General features: G+C 46.8%; 2 protein-coding genes across 2 annotated transcripts; one reads left to right on the top strand and one right to left on the bottom strand.

Moving 5' to 3' along the window:
• Window positions 1-8,158: 8,158 nt before the first annotated feature.
• On the bottom strand, window positions 8,159-11,723 carry LOC149340944 (uncharacterized). Its single transcript, XM_089551362.1, has 3 exons — window positions 10,333-11,723; window positions 9,153-9,478; window positions 8,159-8,413 (listed from the first exon to the last, which is right to left on the bottom strand). The coding sequence occupies exons 1-3, from the start codon at window positions 11,664-11,666 to the stop codon at window positions 8,256-8,258; spliced, it is 1,818 nt and encodes a 605-aa protein (XP_089407488.1). The 5' UTR covers window positions 11,667-11,723; the 3' UTR covers window positions 8,159-8,255.
• Window positions 11,724-12,896: 1,173 nt separating this feature from the next.
• Window positions 12,897-21,540, top strand: LOC149340943 (uncharacterized). Its single transcript, XM_089551208.1, has 5 exons — window positions 12,897-12,915; window positions 15,070-15,106; window positions 18,179-18,288; window positions 20,115-20,240; window positions 21,455-21,540. Exons 1-5 carry the CDS (start codon window positions 12,897-12,899, stop codon window positions 21,538-21,540), a joined length of 378 nt encoding a protein of 125 aa, XP_089407334.1.
• Window positions 21,541-22,182: the final 642 nt, after the last annotated feature.

The raw sequence follows: 22,182 nt of genomic DNA, 5'->3' as shown, positions 1-22,182 counted from the left end.
ACCTGGGATTCTTTAACCTGCACTTACATGGCATAGTACATGGGCCTCTAGAATTTCGCCTCCGTAGAAATTCGACCGCCGCAGCCGGGACCGAACCCGCTTCCTTCGGGTCAGCAGCCGAGCACCATAACCACGAGTCGCTGCGGCGGCCGGCAATAACATGATAACTCTCAACGTGAGTACAGGTGGTTGTGCAGCGTTGACTCAATAGCAGCACCTTCGTACATGGAAATGATCACGTGACTCGAAGGAACATGAGGCACAGCCACGCAGTGAAGTTATCATTCTCGTAAGGAAGCGCTCTATTCTGGAAACTATCGCGTATGGACTCATCGCTTCATGCCGCTATCGCTGGTGCCATGTCGGGGACTGAAAGAAAGACGCGGAACAGCATTGCACCATTTCGTTGTTCTTCATTCAAAAGGTGCAGCTGACGTCAGTTTTCGCGGCTGACATGGCTGACATGACGTTCCTGAATTCTTCGTCACCGTACAGTGAAAGAGGCGGGCCGAAAAGTGATGACAAGTGATGAAAAGTGATGACATTAGAAGATTATGAGCAAAAGCCCTGGAATCAAGAATGTGCGGGTAAAAACGGAAATAAAGAGATGTTTTGTGCTTCCTTGATTGTCTTTCTCACCAATAGCAGTGACACCTGAGAAAAACAGCATCAAAATTTGAGTGCTCTTGGCAATCCATGATGAATTTCGTGCGCACATAGTCCACATTTCGCAGTACTTGCCTGGAAATCGTGAAGTTTTGCGAGGAAGTAGAAGATACGCGCCATATTTTTGACAATGTACCACGGAGCGCGACATTAGCGCAAACCTCGTGTTTGAAACGGAACATGCCGTTAGCGAAGGGGGGCACGTCGGCAGTGTCTTCAGTGATCTCCAAGGCAGCTATTCTCATTGCGAACGTTCCCGCCGTGCCTCAGCCGACGTGGCAACGCGCAGAACGAAACGCCAAGTGTGTCGGAGATATGGAAAACTGCAGCGAAATAATGGATGATGAGCAAATGATACCGACTTGCACACCACTCCCTTTGAAGTTTTTGAAACTCTGAAGTAGCTAAAGCTTAGAGACTTGCATTACACATTATATAATAGAATTTAAAAAAAAGACTGTACACGGCAACGCTATTTATATGAACAGGGAAAAATAAAACAACTTGTCGTCGCTCAGCCTCCATACTTAATATACTGTCTTGTGAAAGAGGCCTTGCAGATCATTATTTCGCCTGACCATTGTCCCAGCAACTTCAGCAATTGGACGAACTCCTTGATATTATGGAATCCCCCTTGACGAGGCAGCACATCAAGCCACACGGGAGCTCCTTTTCTCCACATCGCCGTTCACGGCCTTCAGTGTATAGGACTAGACCGTGCAGAGTAATGACTTCACCCCTTCCAGATTGATGAAGTCGGTGACAATGCCGAAGCTGACGAAGGACACATCGCAAGTGCCGAGCGACGGACATTTCTTCGCAGCTGGTTCCCGGGGAGCGTATTTCCAAACCATACCCCGTACTCAAGTAGACGACTCGTAGAAGTTCGACTCCCTATGGAGTCGCTTTGGGACGTTAAACACCATAAACCAACTGAACCAAACCAAACCAAACCAAACCAAACCAAACAAAACCTAGACGAACTGAGTTTAAACATTGACTAAATATAAAGACGAACCAGTCGCGGTTTGCACGAGAAATAAGGGCTTGAACACATGCCGGCCGCTAAAAGAGCAAAAACACATGAAAAACCACATGGTATAAAGAAGAACCTGCCTAGATGACCGCCTGTGCTTCCGCCATGTGTGCACTCTTCACAGCTTCCATTCGCTCAGGCAGCGAATTGTATAGCGCGTCCATGAACTCGTTGCTCGCCCGCAGCAGCTGCCATTCTTGTTGTATGGCAACCCAGAGCTAGTCGGCCGTGGTGGAACTTGACCCGAAGCCCCTGGAAAATCTGAATTTCATCGTTCCCCAATCATTTTCAATTATGTTCAATTTGGGGCTGCGGCTACTGTAGTGTGGATGGGGGCGCGGTCGTGCTGAAACAAGACGAATCCTTCCGGGAAAGGCCCATTCAGCCCGTAAGGCATGAACACGTGCTTCAAGGTATCCACATAGGCGTCAGGTGCCATACACCCTTGAATTCTGTGGATGCATCCCAGACTTTGGTAGCTGAACGCCGCCCGAACGTTCACGGCAGTGCGCCCGCTTGAGAGTACGCCCCAAGTGTACCGCTCATCGTAACTGAAATAAAAAATACAAAAGACGACGCATTCTTCGTACGATATGAATATGAAATGCACCAAGAACTTACCGGTAGTGTTCAGGGCGCCAAACTCTCTGGCGCTCGTCCCATTGTGTACAAAATGTCGATTCATCATTAAAAACGACGTAGCCCTAGTCTTTTTGCGTCCAGGCCAGGTGTAGTTGTGCGAACTGGAGCCGTTGGTAGCGATATGCGATGCGTCAAGCACTGTCTTCCCCATGGCGACCAGGCTTTGAATGCCAGCTTCATGCCGTCTTCTCCGCACAGTGTCCGCACTGACGTGCAGGCGGAGCTCGTCGCGTATTTCTGACGCCGTGAGGAAAGGGTCGTCGACCGAGCCTGTGACAATCAGAAGATCCTCTTCTGGGTCATTGCGCATTCCAGAACTGCACGTGCAACACCTTCCATTCTGTATTCATCTCTGAATGCTGCCTTGTCGATCCTGTTCATAGTGGAGACGGGCTGCCCTACTCTAGCTGGTCTTTGGGACATTCTGCGAGCTATGTGAACAAGGGCAACGCGTTCTCCTCTCTGTATATTCTTCGGGACATCTTTAGAAGATGATTCTTAGATGCTTGGCTTTATATCGCCTCAGGTAAAACATCGTTCCTCACTACCGTAAATTTCATTGCCTGTCGCCATGCCCATATTATCATTAGCGCTATCATGCTGTTCTACCTTGGTAGGTGCCTGAAAAGGCGCTACTTCGTGCTTTCTTATCGCTTCACGCTCTCATATCACCGCTGGGCTGTTCGACATAAAAAAGGCACGAGCTGTCACCCGTGCTTTGTGTCCGTGACGAATTTCGTAAGCGAGCAACCCTTTTCATAGTATATATTCGTATTTATGTCTTTGTGTTTGTGTTTGGTTTCATGTCACATAGGCAGCTAAGGCCATCATGCGCCCGTATTGATGTCAGTCTGTGCGCAAAATTATGTGTAATGCATGAAAAGGTCATTTGGTAAAGGTTCCATCAAGAGTGCCCGGAGATGAGTGCGCGTCCGCAGTTCTCATAGTCCGCAGAATATCTTAAAGTGCAATGGCAGGTTCTATGAGGAAACCGATGTTCACCACCAACTTGTACCCTTGAACTCGTTGCATCTACGGCCAGAGTCTCTCTAATATGTCTGATAATGCCATAGCGGCGTCTCAGTGGGTATAGCACTCAGCTTCTACCCAGGGAGACGCGAGTTTGATCCCGGCCGCGGTGGTCGCATTTCGATGGAGGCGAAATGCTAAAGGCTCGTGCACTGTGCGATGTCACTGCACGTTAAAGAACCCCAGGTGGCAGAAATTATCAGGAGCCCTCCACTATACGGTATCCTTCATAGCCTGAGTAGCGCCAGGAGGTTAAATCTCATAAAGCCAAACAAAATTTGCCTAAAAGCCAGTTTAAGCTTATCCAGCTGAATGCAACCTAAAAGTTTTCGCTGGTAATTAGACACTGAAATCTTGAATCGCATCCACGCGTTTTTCTTGCTCAGACACGCGCAGCTCTTATGCACCCACACGATCTCCAGAGCAGCGTGGACTAAGCAGGAAGCCTGCGACAACACTCCGATGCACTTTGTCAGGAAATTACGAAATCCAGAAGAACCTGAGCAATTATACGGCGATATAAACGCCACAAAAGCCGCATTTTCTCTGCTTTTTCTAATCTTCATTTCTTTCGAGCTGCAGCTTTTAGGCCAAACCCGAAAGGCGTGCGAGCTTTCGCGCGCCACGTCGGTTTGCCGAGATAAGGAAACTGCAATATGTTTTCTAGGTGCGCTTGGGGCCACAAACACGAGCGAAACGCGGCGAAACGGGCCTGTCAAATGGGCGCACTCTCCCCGCCGGTCAGATGCCAGCGAAGGACAAGTCAAATCGAAATGCGGCCCAGCTATCGGCAGCCGCCGCAAACGTACCAAGACACTGTCCCGCCTTCGATTCATTACGAGCGCCCAGTGCGAGCGTAAACATGCAAGGAATGATGCACACCTCACCGTATTCCTGAAAACAGCGCATCATGGTCGAACAACACGATGATTGAAAAGTAAACGTAATCAGCGTCAGAAGCCGTGTGCGTGTTTACAAAGCCGGAGGCATGACCCGGCGCTAACTAGCGCACAGTTCCACTTCGGCCATCATTCCGTTGCGCTGCGATTTTTCTAGCCGGGCCTCTTGATCGCAGCACGAAAAAGCCACGATACAGCTCCTGCGGGGCACCTCGCCATCACGGGTTCCACACCGAATTAGCTTTGGCGCGCGTTAAGAGGAAAGCAGCAGCACTGAGATGAGCGACATTACTAGTCGAATTCCCAATGGCTTCCGTAGAGTTACTCTATAAGTAATATCGAGAGCAAAAGTAACAGACCCCTGCCAGCGCGTGCCGATCCGCGCCGAACAGCATGCGAGCGCCGCCTGACGAAGCACTCCTGTAGCCAAGACCGGCGCAGCGCACGCAGTGCGTAGCGCTCCGAGCGCTCTTCGAGATCTCGAGGTCTCAGCACCAGGAGTGCTTCGTCAGGCAGCGCTCGCATGCAGTTCGGCGCGGATCGGCACGCGCTGGCAGGGGTCTGTTACTTTTGCTCTCGATAGTACGTACCTAAAGTTGCGCGTAGGGACGCAGAGTCACCGCAGAAAGCACCCAAGTTATGTAGCAAAGCCGTAGAGTGGGTGAAGCTTTCCGCATCGTTTTACCCGGTATAACTATATACATCAACAGTGCCCATGGTAACATATCGGAATGGGATTGCCGAAGGTAATCGCTGAATGATTTCGCCGTCTGAGCTGCGCCGTATATATAGCGTCGCCTGCAAATGCGAAGTACGGCTTTTTCGCATAACTTGGTAGTTTCCTAAGACAATTCAGGTGGCCTATGCCCAACTCCAGGTACCACACAGTAACTGTGGGCTTCCGCTTTAAAGCGTACCGCTTTAAAGAGGGGAATGAAATCATTGTCGTAGAGCAAATAACGAGTTACTATATTCACAGCTCGGCTTAAAATTGTTTAGGAGACAAAATCTATAAAACAGCATCGCGTGGACTTACCGTGAATGGACGATCCAGTTGGAATGTATTGGAATCATAATCCACGAAGAAAACACACACACACATCCGCGCACACGTCTGCGGCCATGCCTGCTGTCACACATTGTTGCCTGCTGCACGAATGATTTCACGCTGTTTCACCCTAAAACGCGAGACAAAAACTCACGTGACTGGCATATCTTTACCATTCACACACCTGCCGCTTGCAGCTTGGCGCTGGTATCGAAGAGAACAGAGAGTAATTTGTTTCATGCATAAATTGACCACTCACGCTTTAGAAGCGCAGTTTTTTGCGCAAAAATAGAACCGAAACGACGCTGCTTTCTCTATACGCCAGTTGACGAGTATGATATAGCATGAACATTTTTTTTTCCTGTGAACATGTTTGTGCTTAGAAAACTGGTAGGGGCGGCATGAGTGATCATCGGCTCCGAATCATCAGGCATACGGGGGAAGCGAAAGAATTTGGGCTACGTGACTTATGCCTCGCAGCACTTTTCACGTAAACGCTGACAGTGAAGGTATAAATTGTACATGTTAATCACGCACAAAAATCTTTGAGACAGTATGAGATGAGCTGGCCCATCAGCTCGCCCGCGACACACTTTTCCGGGCACCGTTGATCCCCTGGCCCAAGCCCTCGGAGGACGGTGGGAGACTCACCCTTCGCCGCACCATAAAAGAGGTCTACCTTGAGCTCAGCCTCGACAAACGCCTTTACCCTCCCCCTCATCCATCACTCACGGTGCCGGAGTCTCGCCTTCTTCGGCACATTCAGATGAATGCAGTTATCACCCTGTCCCGCCTCTTCCTCTATCGCTATCGATCGGACCCTTCCTGTCCCAACTGCCCCTGTATCAAAGCGGACCTGGCCCATTGCCTCTTCTATTGCCCGGCTGCTCAGCAGTCGGGTTCCTTTCCCCCACCCTCTCTATCCATCACCACCAGGCTCGACTGGCTTGGCGCTGAAGGGGAAGAACAGCGGCTTCTGGTCGCCCAGGCGGTCGAAATTCTCGGCCTGTAAATTATGGTCGATTAAAAGTCTTTTACTACTACTACTTAGATGTAATCAAGTCTTCCGGACTTATGCTGAATCCTGAGAAGTACAGCTTCGCCTAGCACAAGCTGCTGTTTGTCGGCGACATCATGAGCAAGGTCAGCGTGCCCCCCGACCTCCAGAAGAGATTCCTCAATCGCCCAGTTCCGGCCGGCTGGAGGCAAGAAATCCGTCCGGAGATTTTTGGGTATGTCTGAGTATTACAGACAGTTTGCAAATAAGTTTTAAAGTATAGCAGAACCTCTAACCTAGCTGACGTTTAAGTTTAATGGGAAGCGCCGCAAGCGGAAGTCTTCAAGGAACCTCAGTCTTTTAAGGTCACCTATGGTTCTTGGGCACTTTGACGAAGACGCCGAGACCAGAATTCATACCGATGCGAGCAGCGTGTACCAAGGCGCCGTCCTTGTTGAGAAGAATTCCGCATACAAGTCAAGGAGGAAGGACTATTCTTTACACTTTCTGAAAATGTTCATTACCGTCATCCCCTGACGGTGGATTTGTACGCTCTCGCTTTCCGCTACTTCAGCCGTGTCCTGACAGTACACCGAAAGCGATACTGCTGGAGCTCGAAATTGATAAACCAGACACTGAGGGATACAACAAAATGTTCTACAAATAGAAATTACTGATCGAAGTGATTTATTTCGGTGTGAGTGATCAGACAAACCTCAGGGCGATTTCAGGCAGCGGTAAATGTGCTATATAAGCCAGTTTTAAAACAGCCTAGACGGACTAGATCTGACGTATACCGAACCCGTCGGACGACTACTGCGCATGTTCAGTAGCTAGGTGCGGTCACACATCTGCCATATGCAGGTATGCACGCACCTAAATGAGCAATAGCTGCATGCATGTGAAACAGCCCCCTGGTCTGGCATGCATCGATTCAAATACGTGTCCGCGGTGCTTAAACGCCATGAGATGTATATACATGAGTTAAATGGTCTCTACTACCAGAGTCACCGGTACCATATAAAAAGGTCGTATTATTGCACTTACAAAGGGAAGTCGCTCGCCATGCACATGTTAGGTACTCGATGACCTGGTACGTGTGCAGTGGATATCCTCAAAAAACGGCAGTGCGTCTTGTGAGGACATGTTTACGCACTCAAGTCTGTCTAATCGGCTATATATAGAACGCGTAATTCGACGCGAGGAAATGCACGCCACAGAAACGAATAAGCCAGCCTCAAGAAAATCCACAGCACACTTACGTAATTAAACCACAAAAAAGACGCGCGCGCATTATGTACGTACTTAGAATCTAAGAAGCACGACTACCACATAGCGTTGGATATTACCATGGTAGCGCAAGGTTCGTCAGAACCAGTGCCATTTACACACAAATATTTGCAGAAACCGCTGCAAACTATGACACGAAATATTGAAATATTCAGGCGCATTCTGTGGATCTATCGAAATTGCATGCTGCTACCGCATTGCCAGGATTTCGAATCCTTTAATAAAGTGAATGATTTTTCTTTCGAAAAATTTTGCTTTTGCATATAAGCCACGTAGTGAGAACAGGATATTACCATCTATGATAAAAGGATTGAGAGTGAAATTTAATTATGATGAATCAAGCAGCCCTATGGGCTCAAGAGACTAGGAATAAGCGACAAAAGAACTACTTGCGAAAGTGTATTTGCATATTTTGGGCAGTACAGCAGTCGCGAAGTAGCAGTTGAAGCTTAAAAACGATCGCAAAAAAAAAAAAACGTTGCATTTTTTTTTTGCAGAGCTCGAGCGATGTGGAAAAAAAAATATACCAGTAAAATTCATAATAAAAACATTTTCGCAGTGCATTGCACAATATGGCCGCTTTTCCCTGATGCGGCAGGATTGTTGACGATTGCGAACCGACTGATTGCGGCCGCGAAATGTTACTCGTTAAGACGGCGGCTCTTGGGGTTCGAAGAATTTGGTCGCAGTCGTAGCCATAAGTGGATAGGAGCCGCGGTCACAGTAGTTGGGGAAGTCGTCCATCTCGGAGTCCCAGACGCCGCCGCAGCTGAAACCTTCAGCCTTGACGTCATCCAGGAACACGCCTGCGAATGGTGAATTCAGAATTGCAGCCGTAAGATCACGCTAGAATGGCTTTCAGACAGGAAGAATGCTGTAGCACTGCCTGTTTACTGGTTTGGCTTGTGGGGTTTAACGTCCCAAAGCCACTCACGCTATGAGGGACGCCATAGTGGACGGCTCCAGATAATTTCGACCACCTGGTGTTCTTTAACGTGCACTGACATCGCACAGTAGACGGACCTCTGGAATTTCGCCTCCACCGAAATGTTTACTGCGCAATAGCCGATGTTCTTTTGAAAACAACGCGAAGACAACCTGTATATACCGACTGGTACATCACAGAGTACCTCGCTATACCCGGCCTTATTCAACAGCAGTTTATAATGTGGTCTGGAAGAGCATTCTTCAAGGTCACCTAAAACCATCAAAATGTTGTGACCGCTGTTTATTGACACGCATTTTGTGTATACGCTATTCCAAAGGACGGTAAAATGCTACCAACTCGAAGTCTTAGTTTTTGCGGCAAGCATGTTGACATGTTGATAGACTACCTGTGCCTGACATACCTTTGCAGTTAGTTTTCAAAGAAGAATTGTTACTCTTTGAGAGGCTAATGGCTGTAGCAACGCCGTTAGCATACAAGAGCCTGCCGACTATATCACTTTGTTCTTTCTGACTCACTCTATGTGATTAAAGCGAGCGCGCTGTTTTGTTCGGACTGGAACAAAAACATGTAGGTTTCAATGCAAGCTTGGTACTAACTCAGAAGTGAGCCGCTGGTGTATGAGAGCCAGAGGCCGTTTGCTGCGGCCAGCACGGAGTAAGTGGTCTTTTGCACAGTCATCTTGGCGGCCTCTGCGCATGCCTCGTACAGCGACCGGAGTCCCGGAGGTGAGACCTTGCTGGCTGGAGCGGGGCCCAGGGACACCTCGCCTTCCAGCACTACTCCCGGGGCGCCCTCTTGAATGTTCACACGGAAGGCCAGCGCGCCTGCCGGCACCATGACGCACAGGCTTCGCTGATTAGTGAGCGAACGCACCGAATGCACCATTGAGCGCAGTGTCCTCATCCGCCGTGTCGCGTAGTAACTGCAGCGCAAAGTCGCCAGACAGTTGTTCCATTATTAAAAAAAATTCTCAGCAAGCCCCACTACTTACTTTCGTCTCTCCTAATTTATCCACCTTAGTCGCTCTGTATGGAGTTACCCCACAAGTTGACTGAGGCAGTGATGCGCCATGCCGTAATAAAAAAATTCCCTTATTTATAGACCTTAAAATTCCTTTCTGCTTCTTGCATGCAGCCGTTTGGAAAATGAAGCAACTTTGAAATGATACTGTAAAATTGCGGTTCTTAAAAGTTCAAGCAAAGAAATGAAGATTCCATCTTCGCTAAATTACACTCCTATAATTCCCTGAGGCCTGAGGCCAAGGAGGCATAGAAGCAACTAGCCATTTATTCTTCCTAGACTCATATACTCCTCTAAATCACCTTCCGGTCGTCGCGTTTTGTAATCCATATCAGTGACGTGTTGCGTCAGTTATTAGATGCGTATAGTGCGGAACCAACTTATTTTCGTAGAGGTATCTTTGAACATGGACATGAACCAACTCTTCCAACTTTTGATATTGCTTAACATGATTTCTAGTTGAGCGCGCTCCTCTGTCTGTAACGACCTCAACAGAGCTTGTCTGCGTCGTCTTGTCAGTCTGTCGTATTCCCTTCGCGTTATTTTACATCATGAACTTTAACCAACTCGTACAACTTTCGGTATTGTGGAAACAGACTGCCGTTGATTAGAACACGCCGCACGTAATGTTCCGAAAGCGGCAAAAACTGACTCTAGTTTGCATTATAGGAATGAGAGGGCTCTTCTGATAGGACTGCAGGGAGGTCTGTTCCTAACTGCAATATTTCCAGGGAATCAACTGAAAGCATTACCGACCTGAAAGTGCGTAAGTAGAAGTCCTTTTTTTCGTAAGCAGGGGGTCCTAGAAGTATAGAGGCTTCCCCCAGCACGTCGGCAAGGACAGCCAGGTCCGGGACTTTCACATGCTGAGTGTACAGATCCCCGGCCGGCAGTGGCAGTACAGTGCCAACGGTGAGTGAGTGCTGCCGCAACAGCTTCTGCAGGGCCGTCAGTGATGCCACAATGGCGTCCCAGGCAAGCAACTGCTCGTGAGGCCAGTTTATGAAGACGCCAGTGTAGCCGTACTTCTTACACCACGGCGCCGTGTTCTGAGCAAACTTCGCGGCGATCGTGTCCTCATCTAGTAGCCGTAAGAATTGTTCCATCTGGTCGAATCCATTACCGATAAGAACCTTGACTTGCTGCCATGGTCGTTGCTCGGCACTAACATTATACAGGAGTTCAATGTTTTCCAGCTCACCGGCGCGCGGCTCGAGGCCGTACTGTTCGTTCAGTTTGACGCAGCAGTAGACCACGACGTTGCACGACTCTAGAGGCAACTCTCGAAGGCCGTATGCCGAAGCTCCATGGTCAGGTGTGCGGCCTTCGGAGGAAGCCCGGTACACGCAGACGTGGGTGGTCACAGTCTTTCCGGGCGTCGACGTAGAGGGCGACGTAGAGGGCGACGTGTGAACTGTTTTAGAACCACTCGGATAGAAACTACCCCCGCCCCAGTTGTCTGCACTGTCAGTGCCGGTTTCAGTGGTGGTGAGCGAACCGCTGTCGCGCAGGGACGCGGCGAACATGATTACCAAAATGGCCGCGACGGCGGAAAGAAATACTAAGCTGACGCACTGTGTGTTCCAAGCAGAGCCGGACACATGATCGACTTGCTTCGGCTCTCGCTGGCCGACGCGATGCTGCGGGAAGAGCTCGCGCAACCGCCACGCGAGGTCGCCGCGAAGAGGCGGCACGGCAGCGGCTCTCTGCTGTTGAATGAATTTCGGGAGCGGAGACAAGATGCCTGTCATGTCTGTCAGGTTCTCCATCTGCTGTGTGGCATTCTGGGGCCGAGACAAATTGAGCGGTGATCGGAAATCCGCAGTCTGCTCCGCCGCCTTCTGCTTTACTGCATGATGTCGATCCAGATCTTCCTTGTGCGCAGCGTCACCTCCGTGTTTGTGTTCCGCGGGAGCCCTCTGGGGGGCTTTTTTCCCAGTCGCCGTGGCATGCTTGCGAGCGAGCGCTCCCCCACCTCCAGCTGGAGACATCGGCGACATGATATTGTAGGGCGTGCGAGGCGAGAGCACCTCGTCGGAGAGCCTGTAATGGTGGTCCCGGCCGGTCGCCCTTTTTGCCTTCGGGGACATAATCTGGTTCTCGACAACGCTGCCATCGCGGGGTGAGAAATTGTCGGAGTGGCGGTAATGCTTGGGCGGCTGCTTCTGCTTGGATTTCTTCGGTGCCTTGGGCGTTAAGTAATTCAGCAGCCCAGAGAAGCGGTAAAAACCTTTCGGTGTCTTGGAACCCTTGGCCGCTGCTTCCCGTTCGTCGGCCATGGCAGCGAAGCACGTCCCTTGCGGCTCCCGTTGTAGATGGCACGTAAGGCTAGGAAAAGGCAGGCTGGGCGCTTGGTAACGAATACAGCTAATCAATCGACCCTTGCTGTAGCGACCCTAGGGCGATAACCTGCGCGGGACTAGTACGCAGTACGCTAGCGCAGAACACAGGCCGCTTCTTCTTTATGGCGCGAGCGTCTCGTGCCTGAATTCATTTATTCTTGCTTTATCTGATGGCTAGCGCCCCACCTCTGAGAAAACGCTGGCATGCCTTGTGAGATTATATTTTCGGCGTTAAATGCTTGTTGATGGAAGTTGTAACAACAAAAAGAAACGAGCGAATATGTTACCATTACCAGGAATTTGGTGCAGCTCCCAGCCAGTGGCGCTAAGCTTAGCGGCCTATCACGTTCTATTTTGCAGCCACTCTGTCATTCTCTTTCTTTCTTACGTCACAGATGATGTAAACAGGCTAGTTTACTGCGCCAGCACGAGATGCCTCGCTGATGAAAAAGTCGTCCTGTCTACGGGTGAAGCCTCGGAGTCGTTGTTGTTATCCTCTAGAAGATAATGGCGCGTACCGACTACGGAGGGTCGTACGAACCACTGACTGGACAGGAATGCAGTATGTGCAATTATAACTTTCTTAAGTCGTACATAAATTGTTTCTTATGTCCAGCCGTGCCATAATTGCTTGCTGGGCTGTTCAGCTTCTGTTAGCAATAAATAAATAATTTCAAGGCAGAAGTGCGGCCAATTTAATAGTCGTCCATCTTCGCTAATGATGGCGGGACACCTCGCCGTAGTTTACTTTAACATCGCCCACGTGAACGAAGAAGAAGAAAACAGCAGCTTCTTGTTCAGATGTTCGTATATGTTGTTGTTGTTGTTGTTCACCTCATAGAACAACAACAGCAACAACATACACGAACATATGTGCCATTTTTATATGGCGAAGAAGAAGAAGAAGATGTTCGTATCTCACTGTGTGTTTGGGTCAACCGCAAATCGGCCAAATCCACCAACGCGTCAAACACCACGATGGCTTCGGAAGTCTCACGTAAGTGCGCACGATATCCGTCAGCATCGCATATGCTGTTCGTTTCACTCCTATTCATAAGACTTTCTAGCCCGATGTCGTTATAAAAGCAGTGCCAAAGACTAAGATTTGCACTGTGCTGCGGAAGCATGGATGGAAGGAACAAAAGCAAAACAACGTTGCTAAGCGCCAGTGTTTATGGTAAGCGATCCTTTTAAGCTTAAAAATAACAAGTTCCAGATATTTATCCGCCAGCATACACATTCAGAAAACATAGTGGGCTTTTTGCACGCCTCATCGACCTGTCAACATGCTACTTGCGTGGGCGATTCAGGCGTCAATAGATCCAGTCGTCGAAAGCAAAATTTAAACAATAATTCTTGTGAAAAGAAAACATCTGTTTGTAGAAGTGCACAAAAAGGCTTGTTCTTTTAGAATTCGACAGGTTTAAGGGGTCGAATGAGAGAGAACTTCAGGTAAAGCATGCGAGTGTTTTTGTGCTAGCACTTAAAATGATGGCTTTAACACTAACTAGAGCTGCGGCGTCATTCAGTCTTCTCCGCAGCGCGCAGCGGAGGGCAGTGAGCTCGATGATGACGTCGTATACTGCGTAGGTAAATTTACAATGCAGAAACACTTGCTCGGAAGAAGAGAAAACCAAACTCCACCGAAGTTGAAGGCCGTGAAGCGTTGTTTGGAGGCATCGGACGATGTACGGCAGTATTTGTGGGAAGGCAGCGGGAACCAAACGTCCCGATGACATGTTTCTAGTTTCTCCACACTCCTTTATTGCTGTGAAGAGAAGCCTGAAGCTCATCGCGACTTTAATCGACGATTACGTCATCACATTAGATGCTAACTGTAAATTACTTGGTATGCTTAACCTACAAAGCTTCATACATTCGAATATTTTAACCTTCTCGAATTCTCATGGAAGCCTATCAGCTCGCACTGCTCGCGTGCTAAATGTTGTGCATTCTTATTTACTTCGTAATTACTTGTGTTGAACGGTGCGCATGCAAATCTTAGCGTCATATGACGGCAGTGGATGGCAGTGGCTTGTAGCAGGAATGCCGTGGCCGCAGGTTTACGCATAGTATCATGGTTGCATAGCACTTTCTTAAATGACCAATTGCGGTGTAGCACTCTACAAAATTCAGTGTAATTTCATATATCCCGCTTATTCTGGTTGAGTTTCGTACATTTCAATCGAGGGAGATAGCTTTAAAACCGCCAGGAGTAATGGGGCTTTGGTCTTCGTAATGGCGACACGTAGAAATATTACTCGTTAAGGCTTACTGGTCAGCACGGGAGCTTCAGCGCGTAACCGGCAATATCCATAGTCTTCCTTCGCTAAGCGGCTTTTATTGATAACGTGCAAATCATGAACGGGGAAGTGCTTCCGAAAGCAGCAAGGCGACTACAGCCCCGTACTAGGGGCATTTTCAATGAAGGTTTTTTACCACCACCCAGTTCGGTGCGCGATCTCTGCGCTGCATCTCAAACTTTCACTGCGGAGAAATGCAGCGGGTCCAAATCAGTGCTAAGGTATTGGGAAAGTGGCGCCATCACGCGGTTTTTTTGTGTACTGTTACTCTGTCGGAGACCCGGATATATAAGTTTTTTTTTCTGTTGTACTCCGAACGCGCGCACATTTTACGAAGTAAAAAGAGCGCGAGTATGCTGTTGTTCTTTTTCTTTCAAGTACCCATGGTCGGTATGAACGCTCCGGCATCGTTAATACTGATACTACTGTTATTAGCTGTTGTAATTGTACCCCTAATTAAGCTGAAACAACTACCATTGCCAAATCATTAAATGACAAATTATTGCTTAATTTATGTTATAATAAAGTCGCATTCTCAAATGGCGGAATCGACTACGACCGGTTTGGTCTCACCCTCAAATATGTATCGCTCCATTCCAACGTCTACCTATTTTTGCGGAAATACTCGATTTACTTAAACGCCTATAATGTCGAACCTCATGATTTCCGAGACTCAAGTTAACAAATTACGCAATAGATTGTGGGCATACAGTCTGTCCCATCTGCTCAGGATTTCACAGAAATGCAAACTGTTTCTTCAGCTATATGGAGTGCTATCGAACGGCGTTATTATTACGTGCATATCAATACACACAACAGCTAATTGGAAGCTTTTTCTTTCATTTCAGAGGAGCCTGCTTCAGCGGAACTTCCCGTAGAAAATGAGTAAGAAATACTGACCCCATTTTCCTCAAACATTTTCTATTTCTACACAAGGCAACTGCAGACACTTTGCTCCCGTATGCCGGGAGGACTAGTTACCTATATTCGTTAAACGTGCTTTGAAAGTTTTGCGTTACAGCTTTGACAAAAAATGAATTTCAGCCCATAAAATTGTCCAAATTTTCAACATAAAGATTTATACCTTTGGGGTAAAGCAATATTAGACTCGCCCACATAAAGTAAGCAAGGAAACGAGAAAATATTAGTGGCAGGGGTGAAGTTAAGTGAACAGCCACTGAAGATAAAGATGGTTTGGTTTGGTTTTATGGGGTTTAACATACCAAAGCGACTAAGGCTATGAGAGACGCCGTAGTGGAGGGCTCCGGAAATTTCGGAAGATAAAGAGTCAAATACTAATAGTAATAAAAACTGAGAGCTGTCATCTACCACAATCACTACATGATGGGGCAATGCTATCATGACGGAAGATCGTCACTGCATTCAACACAGTATAACTTTTTTTTTTTTTCAAAACGCGCTCCTCGGCCTGAAGCAGAAAAAGCTATAATCACGAAAGTTATGAGGTTAAGGAAAAGTGAACCCAGTTTTCACTATGTACAGACTTCTTCACAATAACATTGGGTAATGCAGCGGAGCTTGCTTCAACATTCATGCCATAGATTTAATTGTTTTTTTATGTTTTTGAATAAAATGAAAACCAAAGGTATGTGATGAATCATTGAGTATCATGAGGCGGATCAACAGAAGGTGCAAAAAATGCAGGAAAGCTTCCTCCGCTGTACATCGGAATAGAAACAGGAACCACATACACAGAGAGTCATCGTAGAGTCACAAAGCATTTGCAAACTATATCAGTTCATGGAAAGTCTAGGCGAAGGCTCGAACGATCAGAGGGAAGTTGGCGCAGAGAAGGAAGCTACGAAAGAACCAGTTAGCGACTAGTTCTTACGAAATTCAAATTAACCTGGTGTGACGCAAACCAGGCGCAACGCAGGACTCGCAAGACCGCTATGTGGAAAGTTCAGTTCATGGAAGACGCATGGGGAAACTTGTACACGAGCCTCCGGAATGAAAATAGGCTGAATGAGAAGAAACAACTACAAGAACCAAGATGGCCTCTTGGCGGTTTACTAGACCTGGCAACACCCAGTGGACTGCGAGGGTTTTCTTGGATGCTAACAGCAACCCTTGCTGAAAGTTTCTGCTGAGAAGAGTGCTTCCGTGTTTGCCGATTAATGTCATACACCCAGCATGACGCCCTATTTTACACAATGTCTTCGGATATGAAAATTTCGATATTGCCCACATGCTAAACACAGACCATCCCTCATTTTGATCTCTGGCTTAAAGTGACCAGAGAAGCCTATCTGGCTGCCTTAATTTGAGAAGTGAAGAAAGTGAGGAAAGGCAGATCTTTGAGGCTGTTTAGTTTGCCTTCGGTAGAGAACGATGGCAAAAAGAAGGGATCTGGGCGGTTATTTTCGAGGAACCTTTTTGTGTATGTTCTTCAGTTATTAGTTTTTTTATCAGAAGAAATTTTCGCTGGTGTCATTTATCTTACTTGAGCAGATTGGTTATAATCTTTGGAGGAATTTTTTTGTATATTTGTTTAGAGATTTTAGCAGCAGCACAGGTATATTCATTCCGTTCTTTGTTTTTGCGGGTCATTCACAAACAAACTTCTTATCAGACAGACCGATCATCTGTTAATATTTATTCCTACCTCCCTGACCCGCATCTGCACTTTTTGTACGCGCTGTTATGACAATATGCATACAATTAAAACAGCGTGAAGCAGACAGCAACTCCAGTAAGCTGCACCTATAGTTGTATGAGAGAGTTATTAACCGTACAGACTCTGTGAACATCAATGCAACTCTTTACTTAAAAGAACTTAATCGCGCTCATGTATCTGAACTACTTGAGGGTAAAACACATCGTCGTGTGGAAAAAGCGCGCACTAAAGCGCGTACTGCCATCGACACATTACACCACGAAATGCACCGAGGTTTTATGAACGAAGTGCTCGGGATGACTGGAGCTCAGCAAAGTGGTTGTTTTGGCGTGTTGGTGAAACATGATATAAAGTTGAAGCGCACAACCAGACGAGGACGATGAACGAGACGAGAGCCAAACGAAGTCCTAACTTTCAACCAAAGTTAGCGCTCGTCTCTTGTCTCTTTCACCGTTCTCGTCTGGTTGTGCGCTTCAACTTTATATCATGACTGGAGCACTCTCGGTCCAGTCATTCCATCGTTATTCTTAATGTCATTCTTGGCTTTTGCACACTTGCCAACTGCCACCCTACAAAACTGAAACTTAATGTAAAAGAGAAACGTCCTTGGCAGGGTCCTGACTAAGCAGTCTCGTCGGTGTGTAACAGCGTACGTGTACTACCGGCATATTCGGCCTTATGTCAGCGAATACGAACAGTTATGTATGCACATCGCGTCTTTTGAAGCTGCCGAAGCCTCAGAGTATTTAGTAACTTCTGCACTGTCTGCCGATATATACTGCAACGTCGGTAACTTATGGACGGTTTCATGACAAATTGCAACACGCAGACTGCAGAGAATCCAAAATAAATGCCAGACTTGCCTAAATTAGTTCATTCTTTTCAATTCGATTACGTTTCGCTTTCTTCTACACGTACTTTGGTTATAAATCGCACGGGAAAAAGGCTAACCTAATAGGAATTTCACTACACTGAACGCCACCTGTAGCTATACCAAAATATAGCGAAAGATGAGATCAGATTTGTCAACGACCCAAAGTATGTTCAAACCGTGGGATTTGTATCGCCTTGACTTTTACCTTAATGTAACCGGTGATTGTGAGACAATCACTGAGATCTGTGCTTTGCAAAATTGGTTTCAGTTGGCACAGCTGATTTTAAAGGATTTAACTGAATTCGTTTTATCCACGCCTCTACTCTTTCCGAAAATTTTAATGACGCGACTCGCTCCCACACTGCTCAAAAGCGGCTGTGCTATATGTCGAATGAAAATTTGCTAACAATTTGTTTTTTGTTTTTTAAATGTTCTATGCTTTCAGACCCGTGAAGCGGACGCCGCCGTATACAAAAGAACTCTTCACCATGACTATCGGAGCGTCTCTAGTTCTCTTTCTCTGCCTCGGAGGGATAGTATTTTACCTCAAGCCAGGTGAGCAAATGCTCCTTTTTTTCAACGACAGTCGATCCATGTGGATACAGACAGGTTTTAGTGACGCATGACACACTCACGAGCGCTGTGAAGTGGCCTAGGGCACTAGTTGAAAAGTAGAATGTGCGGCTGGTTAAAAAAAAAAAAGAGTTCTTACAGAATGTTTTAGGAGACTGCGCAGCTAAACGTGCCATTGGTTCACAGAAGTTTCTAAATAAACGGTATCCCCATCAAACGACGAATAACAAGTTGAAAGATACGCTGATAGCGATATGTTGATTTCACAACTATATTCGTTCTGCACTCAGAGCCTTGAGACATTAAAATCGGGCGTGAAAGCTCCATCTAGAGGTTTTCTTCCATTCTGACTTTCACGCCAAATTTTAGATTATACTTACCAGCCACGCTTACATAAGCAAGCAAAAAAAGGATAATCGCGTAGAAAAAGTGTTCTCTTTGTGGTGCGAACCTCATGTTATTGACACAAACATGGCGGAAAGGCTGTTATATAGCGCCACAGTGTCTCAATGGTTATGGTGCTCTGGTTCTGACCTGAAAGACGCGGATTCGATCCCGGCCGCGAAGGTCGCGTTTCGATGCTTGCGGAATACTAGCTGCTACCCGTGTACTGTGCGATGTCAGTGGACGTTAGGTAGCTCCACATGTTCCAAATTATATTGAGCTCTCCACTACGGCGGCCCTCATAGCCTAGGTCGTTTTGGGACGTCAAACCCCATAAATCATAAAGGCTGTTATGAATGTGCACTCCAATTTTAATAAAACATTTTCACGCAGTTATTTAAAGCAGTAGCGGATAAGTGGACAGGCAGTCACGAAAACGACTAAACAGAGCGAGCAGGCAAACACAAATAGAGAAGGCCACAGGACTAGCGCAAACTCTCAACTATAAACGATTTATTGATGGGTTAGCATTATAGGAGTGTGTGCAAGTGGAAATGGCGACCGCCGTCTTTCAGTAGCCAGTGGTAGGTGGCCCACCTGCCCACCGGGCTATGAACTTATATAATACCTCGGATATAACGAAGCTAAATATGCCTTCTCGGATATAACGAACACAAGTGTGTTCGCCTTTAAGAAAAACAGCCCTCACGTTGTTCTGGACATTAGAACAAGAGACTACGAGGTTTTGGTTTTGTGGGGATTAACGTCCCAAAGCGGCTCAGGCTATTAGGGACGCCATAGTGGAGGGTCCCGGCTAATTTCGACCACCCGGAGTTCTTTAACATGCCCTGGTATTGCACAGTACGCGGGCCTCTAGCATTTCGCCTCCATCGAAACCCGGCCGCCGCGGTCGGGATTGAAGGGACTACAAGGAATGGAAGCTGGTCACGTGGTTGATCGGGCTCCTTGGTTTCCACAGGACTAACGATATATACTGCCACAAATACCAGGCTATATACTATACTACACTGTGCCGTACTACCACAAGGAGGACACTTGAATTGTCCACATGCTATTGTTCTCTGCGCCCCAGTTCCTCTATTGTGTTCTGCCGGCTCAACAATTAGTGTATCTCCATGCCCTCAGGTAAAACAGGCGTCCCTAGTAATCACGAGATAAACGCAATGTGTAAGTGATGTTGCTACTCTAAACATAAAAGCGGAAACTGCACGCATTGTGTTTTAATTGCTATTTCATATTTACCAAAAAGATAGTCATGATGATAAAAATGCGTCAGAAGCTGAAAAAATTTCCTAATGCTAGAACAAACGCACCATGTTTACAATACTGATACTGAAACCGATCTATTGTAAGTGAAAGGTAATGCATGGGAATTTTTTATCTGTCCACTTTTCTGCACGCAGAGGACGATGAGCCAACGCCACGTACTTTTACAAGACTCACGCGGTTGCCTCCCAAGCAAGACAGAACAAGTCTGCCCATCACTCCACCTCACCCTGAATCCAGCACGGCCACTACAGAGATAACAAGTGAGTATATGCTACGAGCTGGGGATAATCTGGACAAATGAGTCGGCTGAATCTTGACGACAGGAACAAATGAAGTTTCGAGCATCAACTCGAGCCAGGAAAAGTACAGGACAACTACAGCGTTTGATTTTAAAATACGTAGAACACGTCCCTGACTATGCGTCACCTTTCCTACGACTTCCTTACACCGCAGTTTGTATTTAACCTGCACAAACGCAAGAATTCCTCCCCTGCCAAATTCAAACTCTGCATTACCACTACGCCTCTTTAGATTTCAGTTAATGTTGGAGCATAAGACTGGGTTCACCTGCGAGATGAAGTCCTACAATAAACACTGCACATTGCTTTGACACCTGTGTCACTACTGAGAAGTCTAAGGAATAGTCATGCAGTATTTGCAAGTGGTCATGAAGTTTAAAAACTCTACAAGTAAAGCACAGCACATATTCATTTGTTAGGGTTGCTGAACGCTATGCTTTTGCTTGCCTGTTTAAACCCACACTGTAACGGCATTTTCAAGCAGCTTTCACAGATTGCTATTGCCGTTGACGACCGAAAAAGAAAAGTTACTAGGAAATTCTAGTTCCTAGTTCCTACTTACTAGGAATATCGACAATCATCACAGCTGGTGTTTGCGATTAAAGTCCTACCCTGACACTTAATGACCGACGCTCGTGAGCACAGCTGCAACTTCAGGCAAAGGTCATCTCATCTGCGTTGAGCTGTACTATCTGTTGATTTCTAAGCAAAAATTATGAAAAAATATCACCAAAATTTTTTTACCAGTAGATGTAGAGGCTTACATTCGTGCCGATGCTTTAAATGACTGGTTTACGAAAATGTCCTAGTTTAGGAGAAACTTCTTTTTTTATGGGCAGACTTCACATCAAGATTCCGCAGTACTAGGCAGTAATATCTCCCGTTAATTCCAGAGCTACGATAACTTCGGCCAGTGACAGTTAGAGTGGTCACACGCTGACTGAATGCTGCCGTGTGCCTTTATTTCGAGCGAAAAGAATTTCGGAGCCAATTTTGAAAAAGTTAACTTGGTATCCGCTCCAAATACAGTGCACCTTCGGCAAATAGTGAAGCTCAATAAATGGAGGATGTATCATTTTCCACAGAAGTACTTGTATTTGGGCGTGTTGGTTCATAACTTTTCAGAAATTCTTTTATTGCGCCCCTGTGTCCTCCTGAAAAATATCATTTTCCAGATGCTACTCAGCCCACACCTGCAGACCGCAATCAGTCAAGTCTTCACGAGGACCTCCTACCATCCGGCCACGACGTCGAGACATGAGTCACGTAGCAGCTGTCTGCACTACTGAGATTACGTTTACCCGTTAAGTCACGGGAACCGTCACTAAGGCGAACGTTGCTTAATCGTGTAATAATGTTCGCCTTCTGTCCATGGTCCCTAATACTACGTATCACATGAATAAAACCCGTAGCGTAACCAAATCCACTGCAAGAACCAGGTCTGGGCTCACATACTGGAAGCGAAAAAAAAAGGATGTCAGTTATTTAGTTGGGAATGTGATGGTGGTATTCCTTTGAAGTCTTCGCAGTGTTTAAATTTTTATTTTAAACTTATATATGCATGTGCGAATGCTCTACATCTACGCCATCGCTGAATCCTCATATATGCATATAGAAATAGAAAAAAAGTAGAAATTGTATTCATGTGTTTCAAATTGGTGAATGAATCGTTATAGCCCACTGAGCTGGACTGCCGTGACCCTTGTGAATTATTCTTTTTTCTGTGGACAAGCAACAAAGGCTGTAATTTTCAATTTCCATTTCATTTAAAATTACAATTCTGAGCGCGGCTGTTGGAGCGATTTGAGATTAAATTGAGGGACCCAGCCGACACATGTGGATAGCGCGTTCGGATGGCTCCTCGTTGGCGGTGACGTCACTACATGTGATTCGAGACCGTTCC

The sequence above is a fragment of the Amblyomma mixtum genome, chromosome 6 (assembly GCF_055824585.1).
Source record: "Amblyomma mixtum isolate Tamu chromosome 6, ASM5582458v1, whole genome shotgun sequence".
Classification (NCBI taxonomy): domain Eukaryota; kingdom Metazoa; phylum Arthropoda; class Arachnida; order Ixodida; family Ixodidae; genus Amblyomma; species Amblyomma mixtum.
This window is presented reverse-complemented; position numbering and strand designations above follow the sequence as displayed.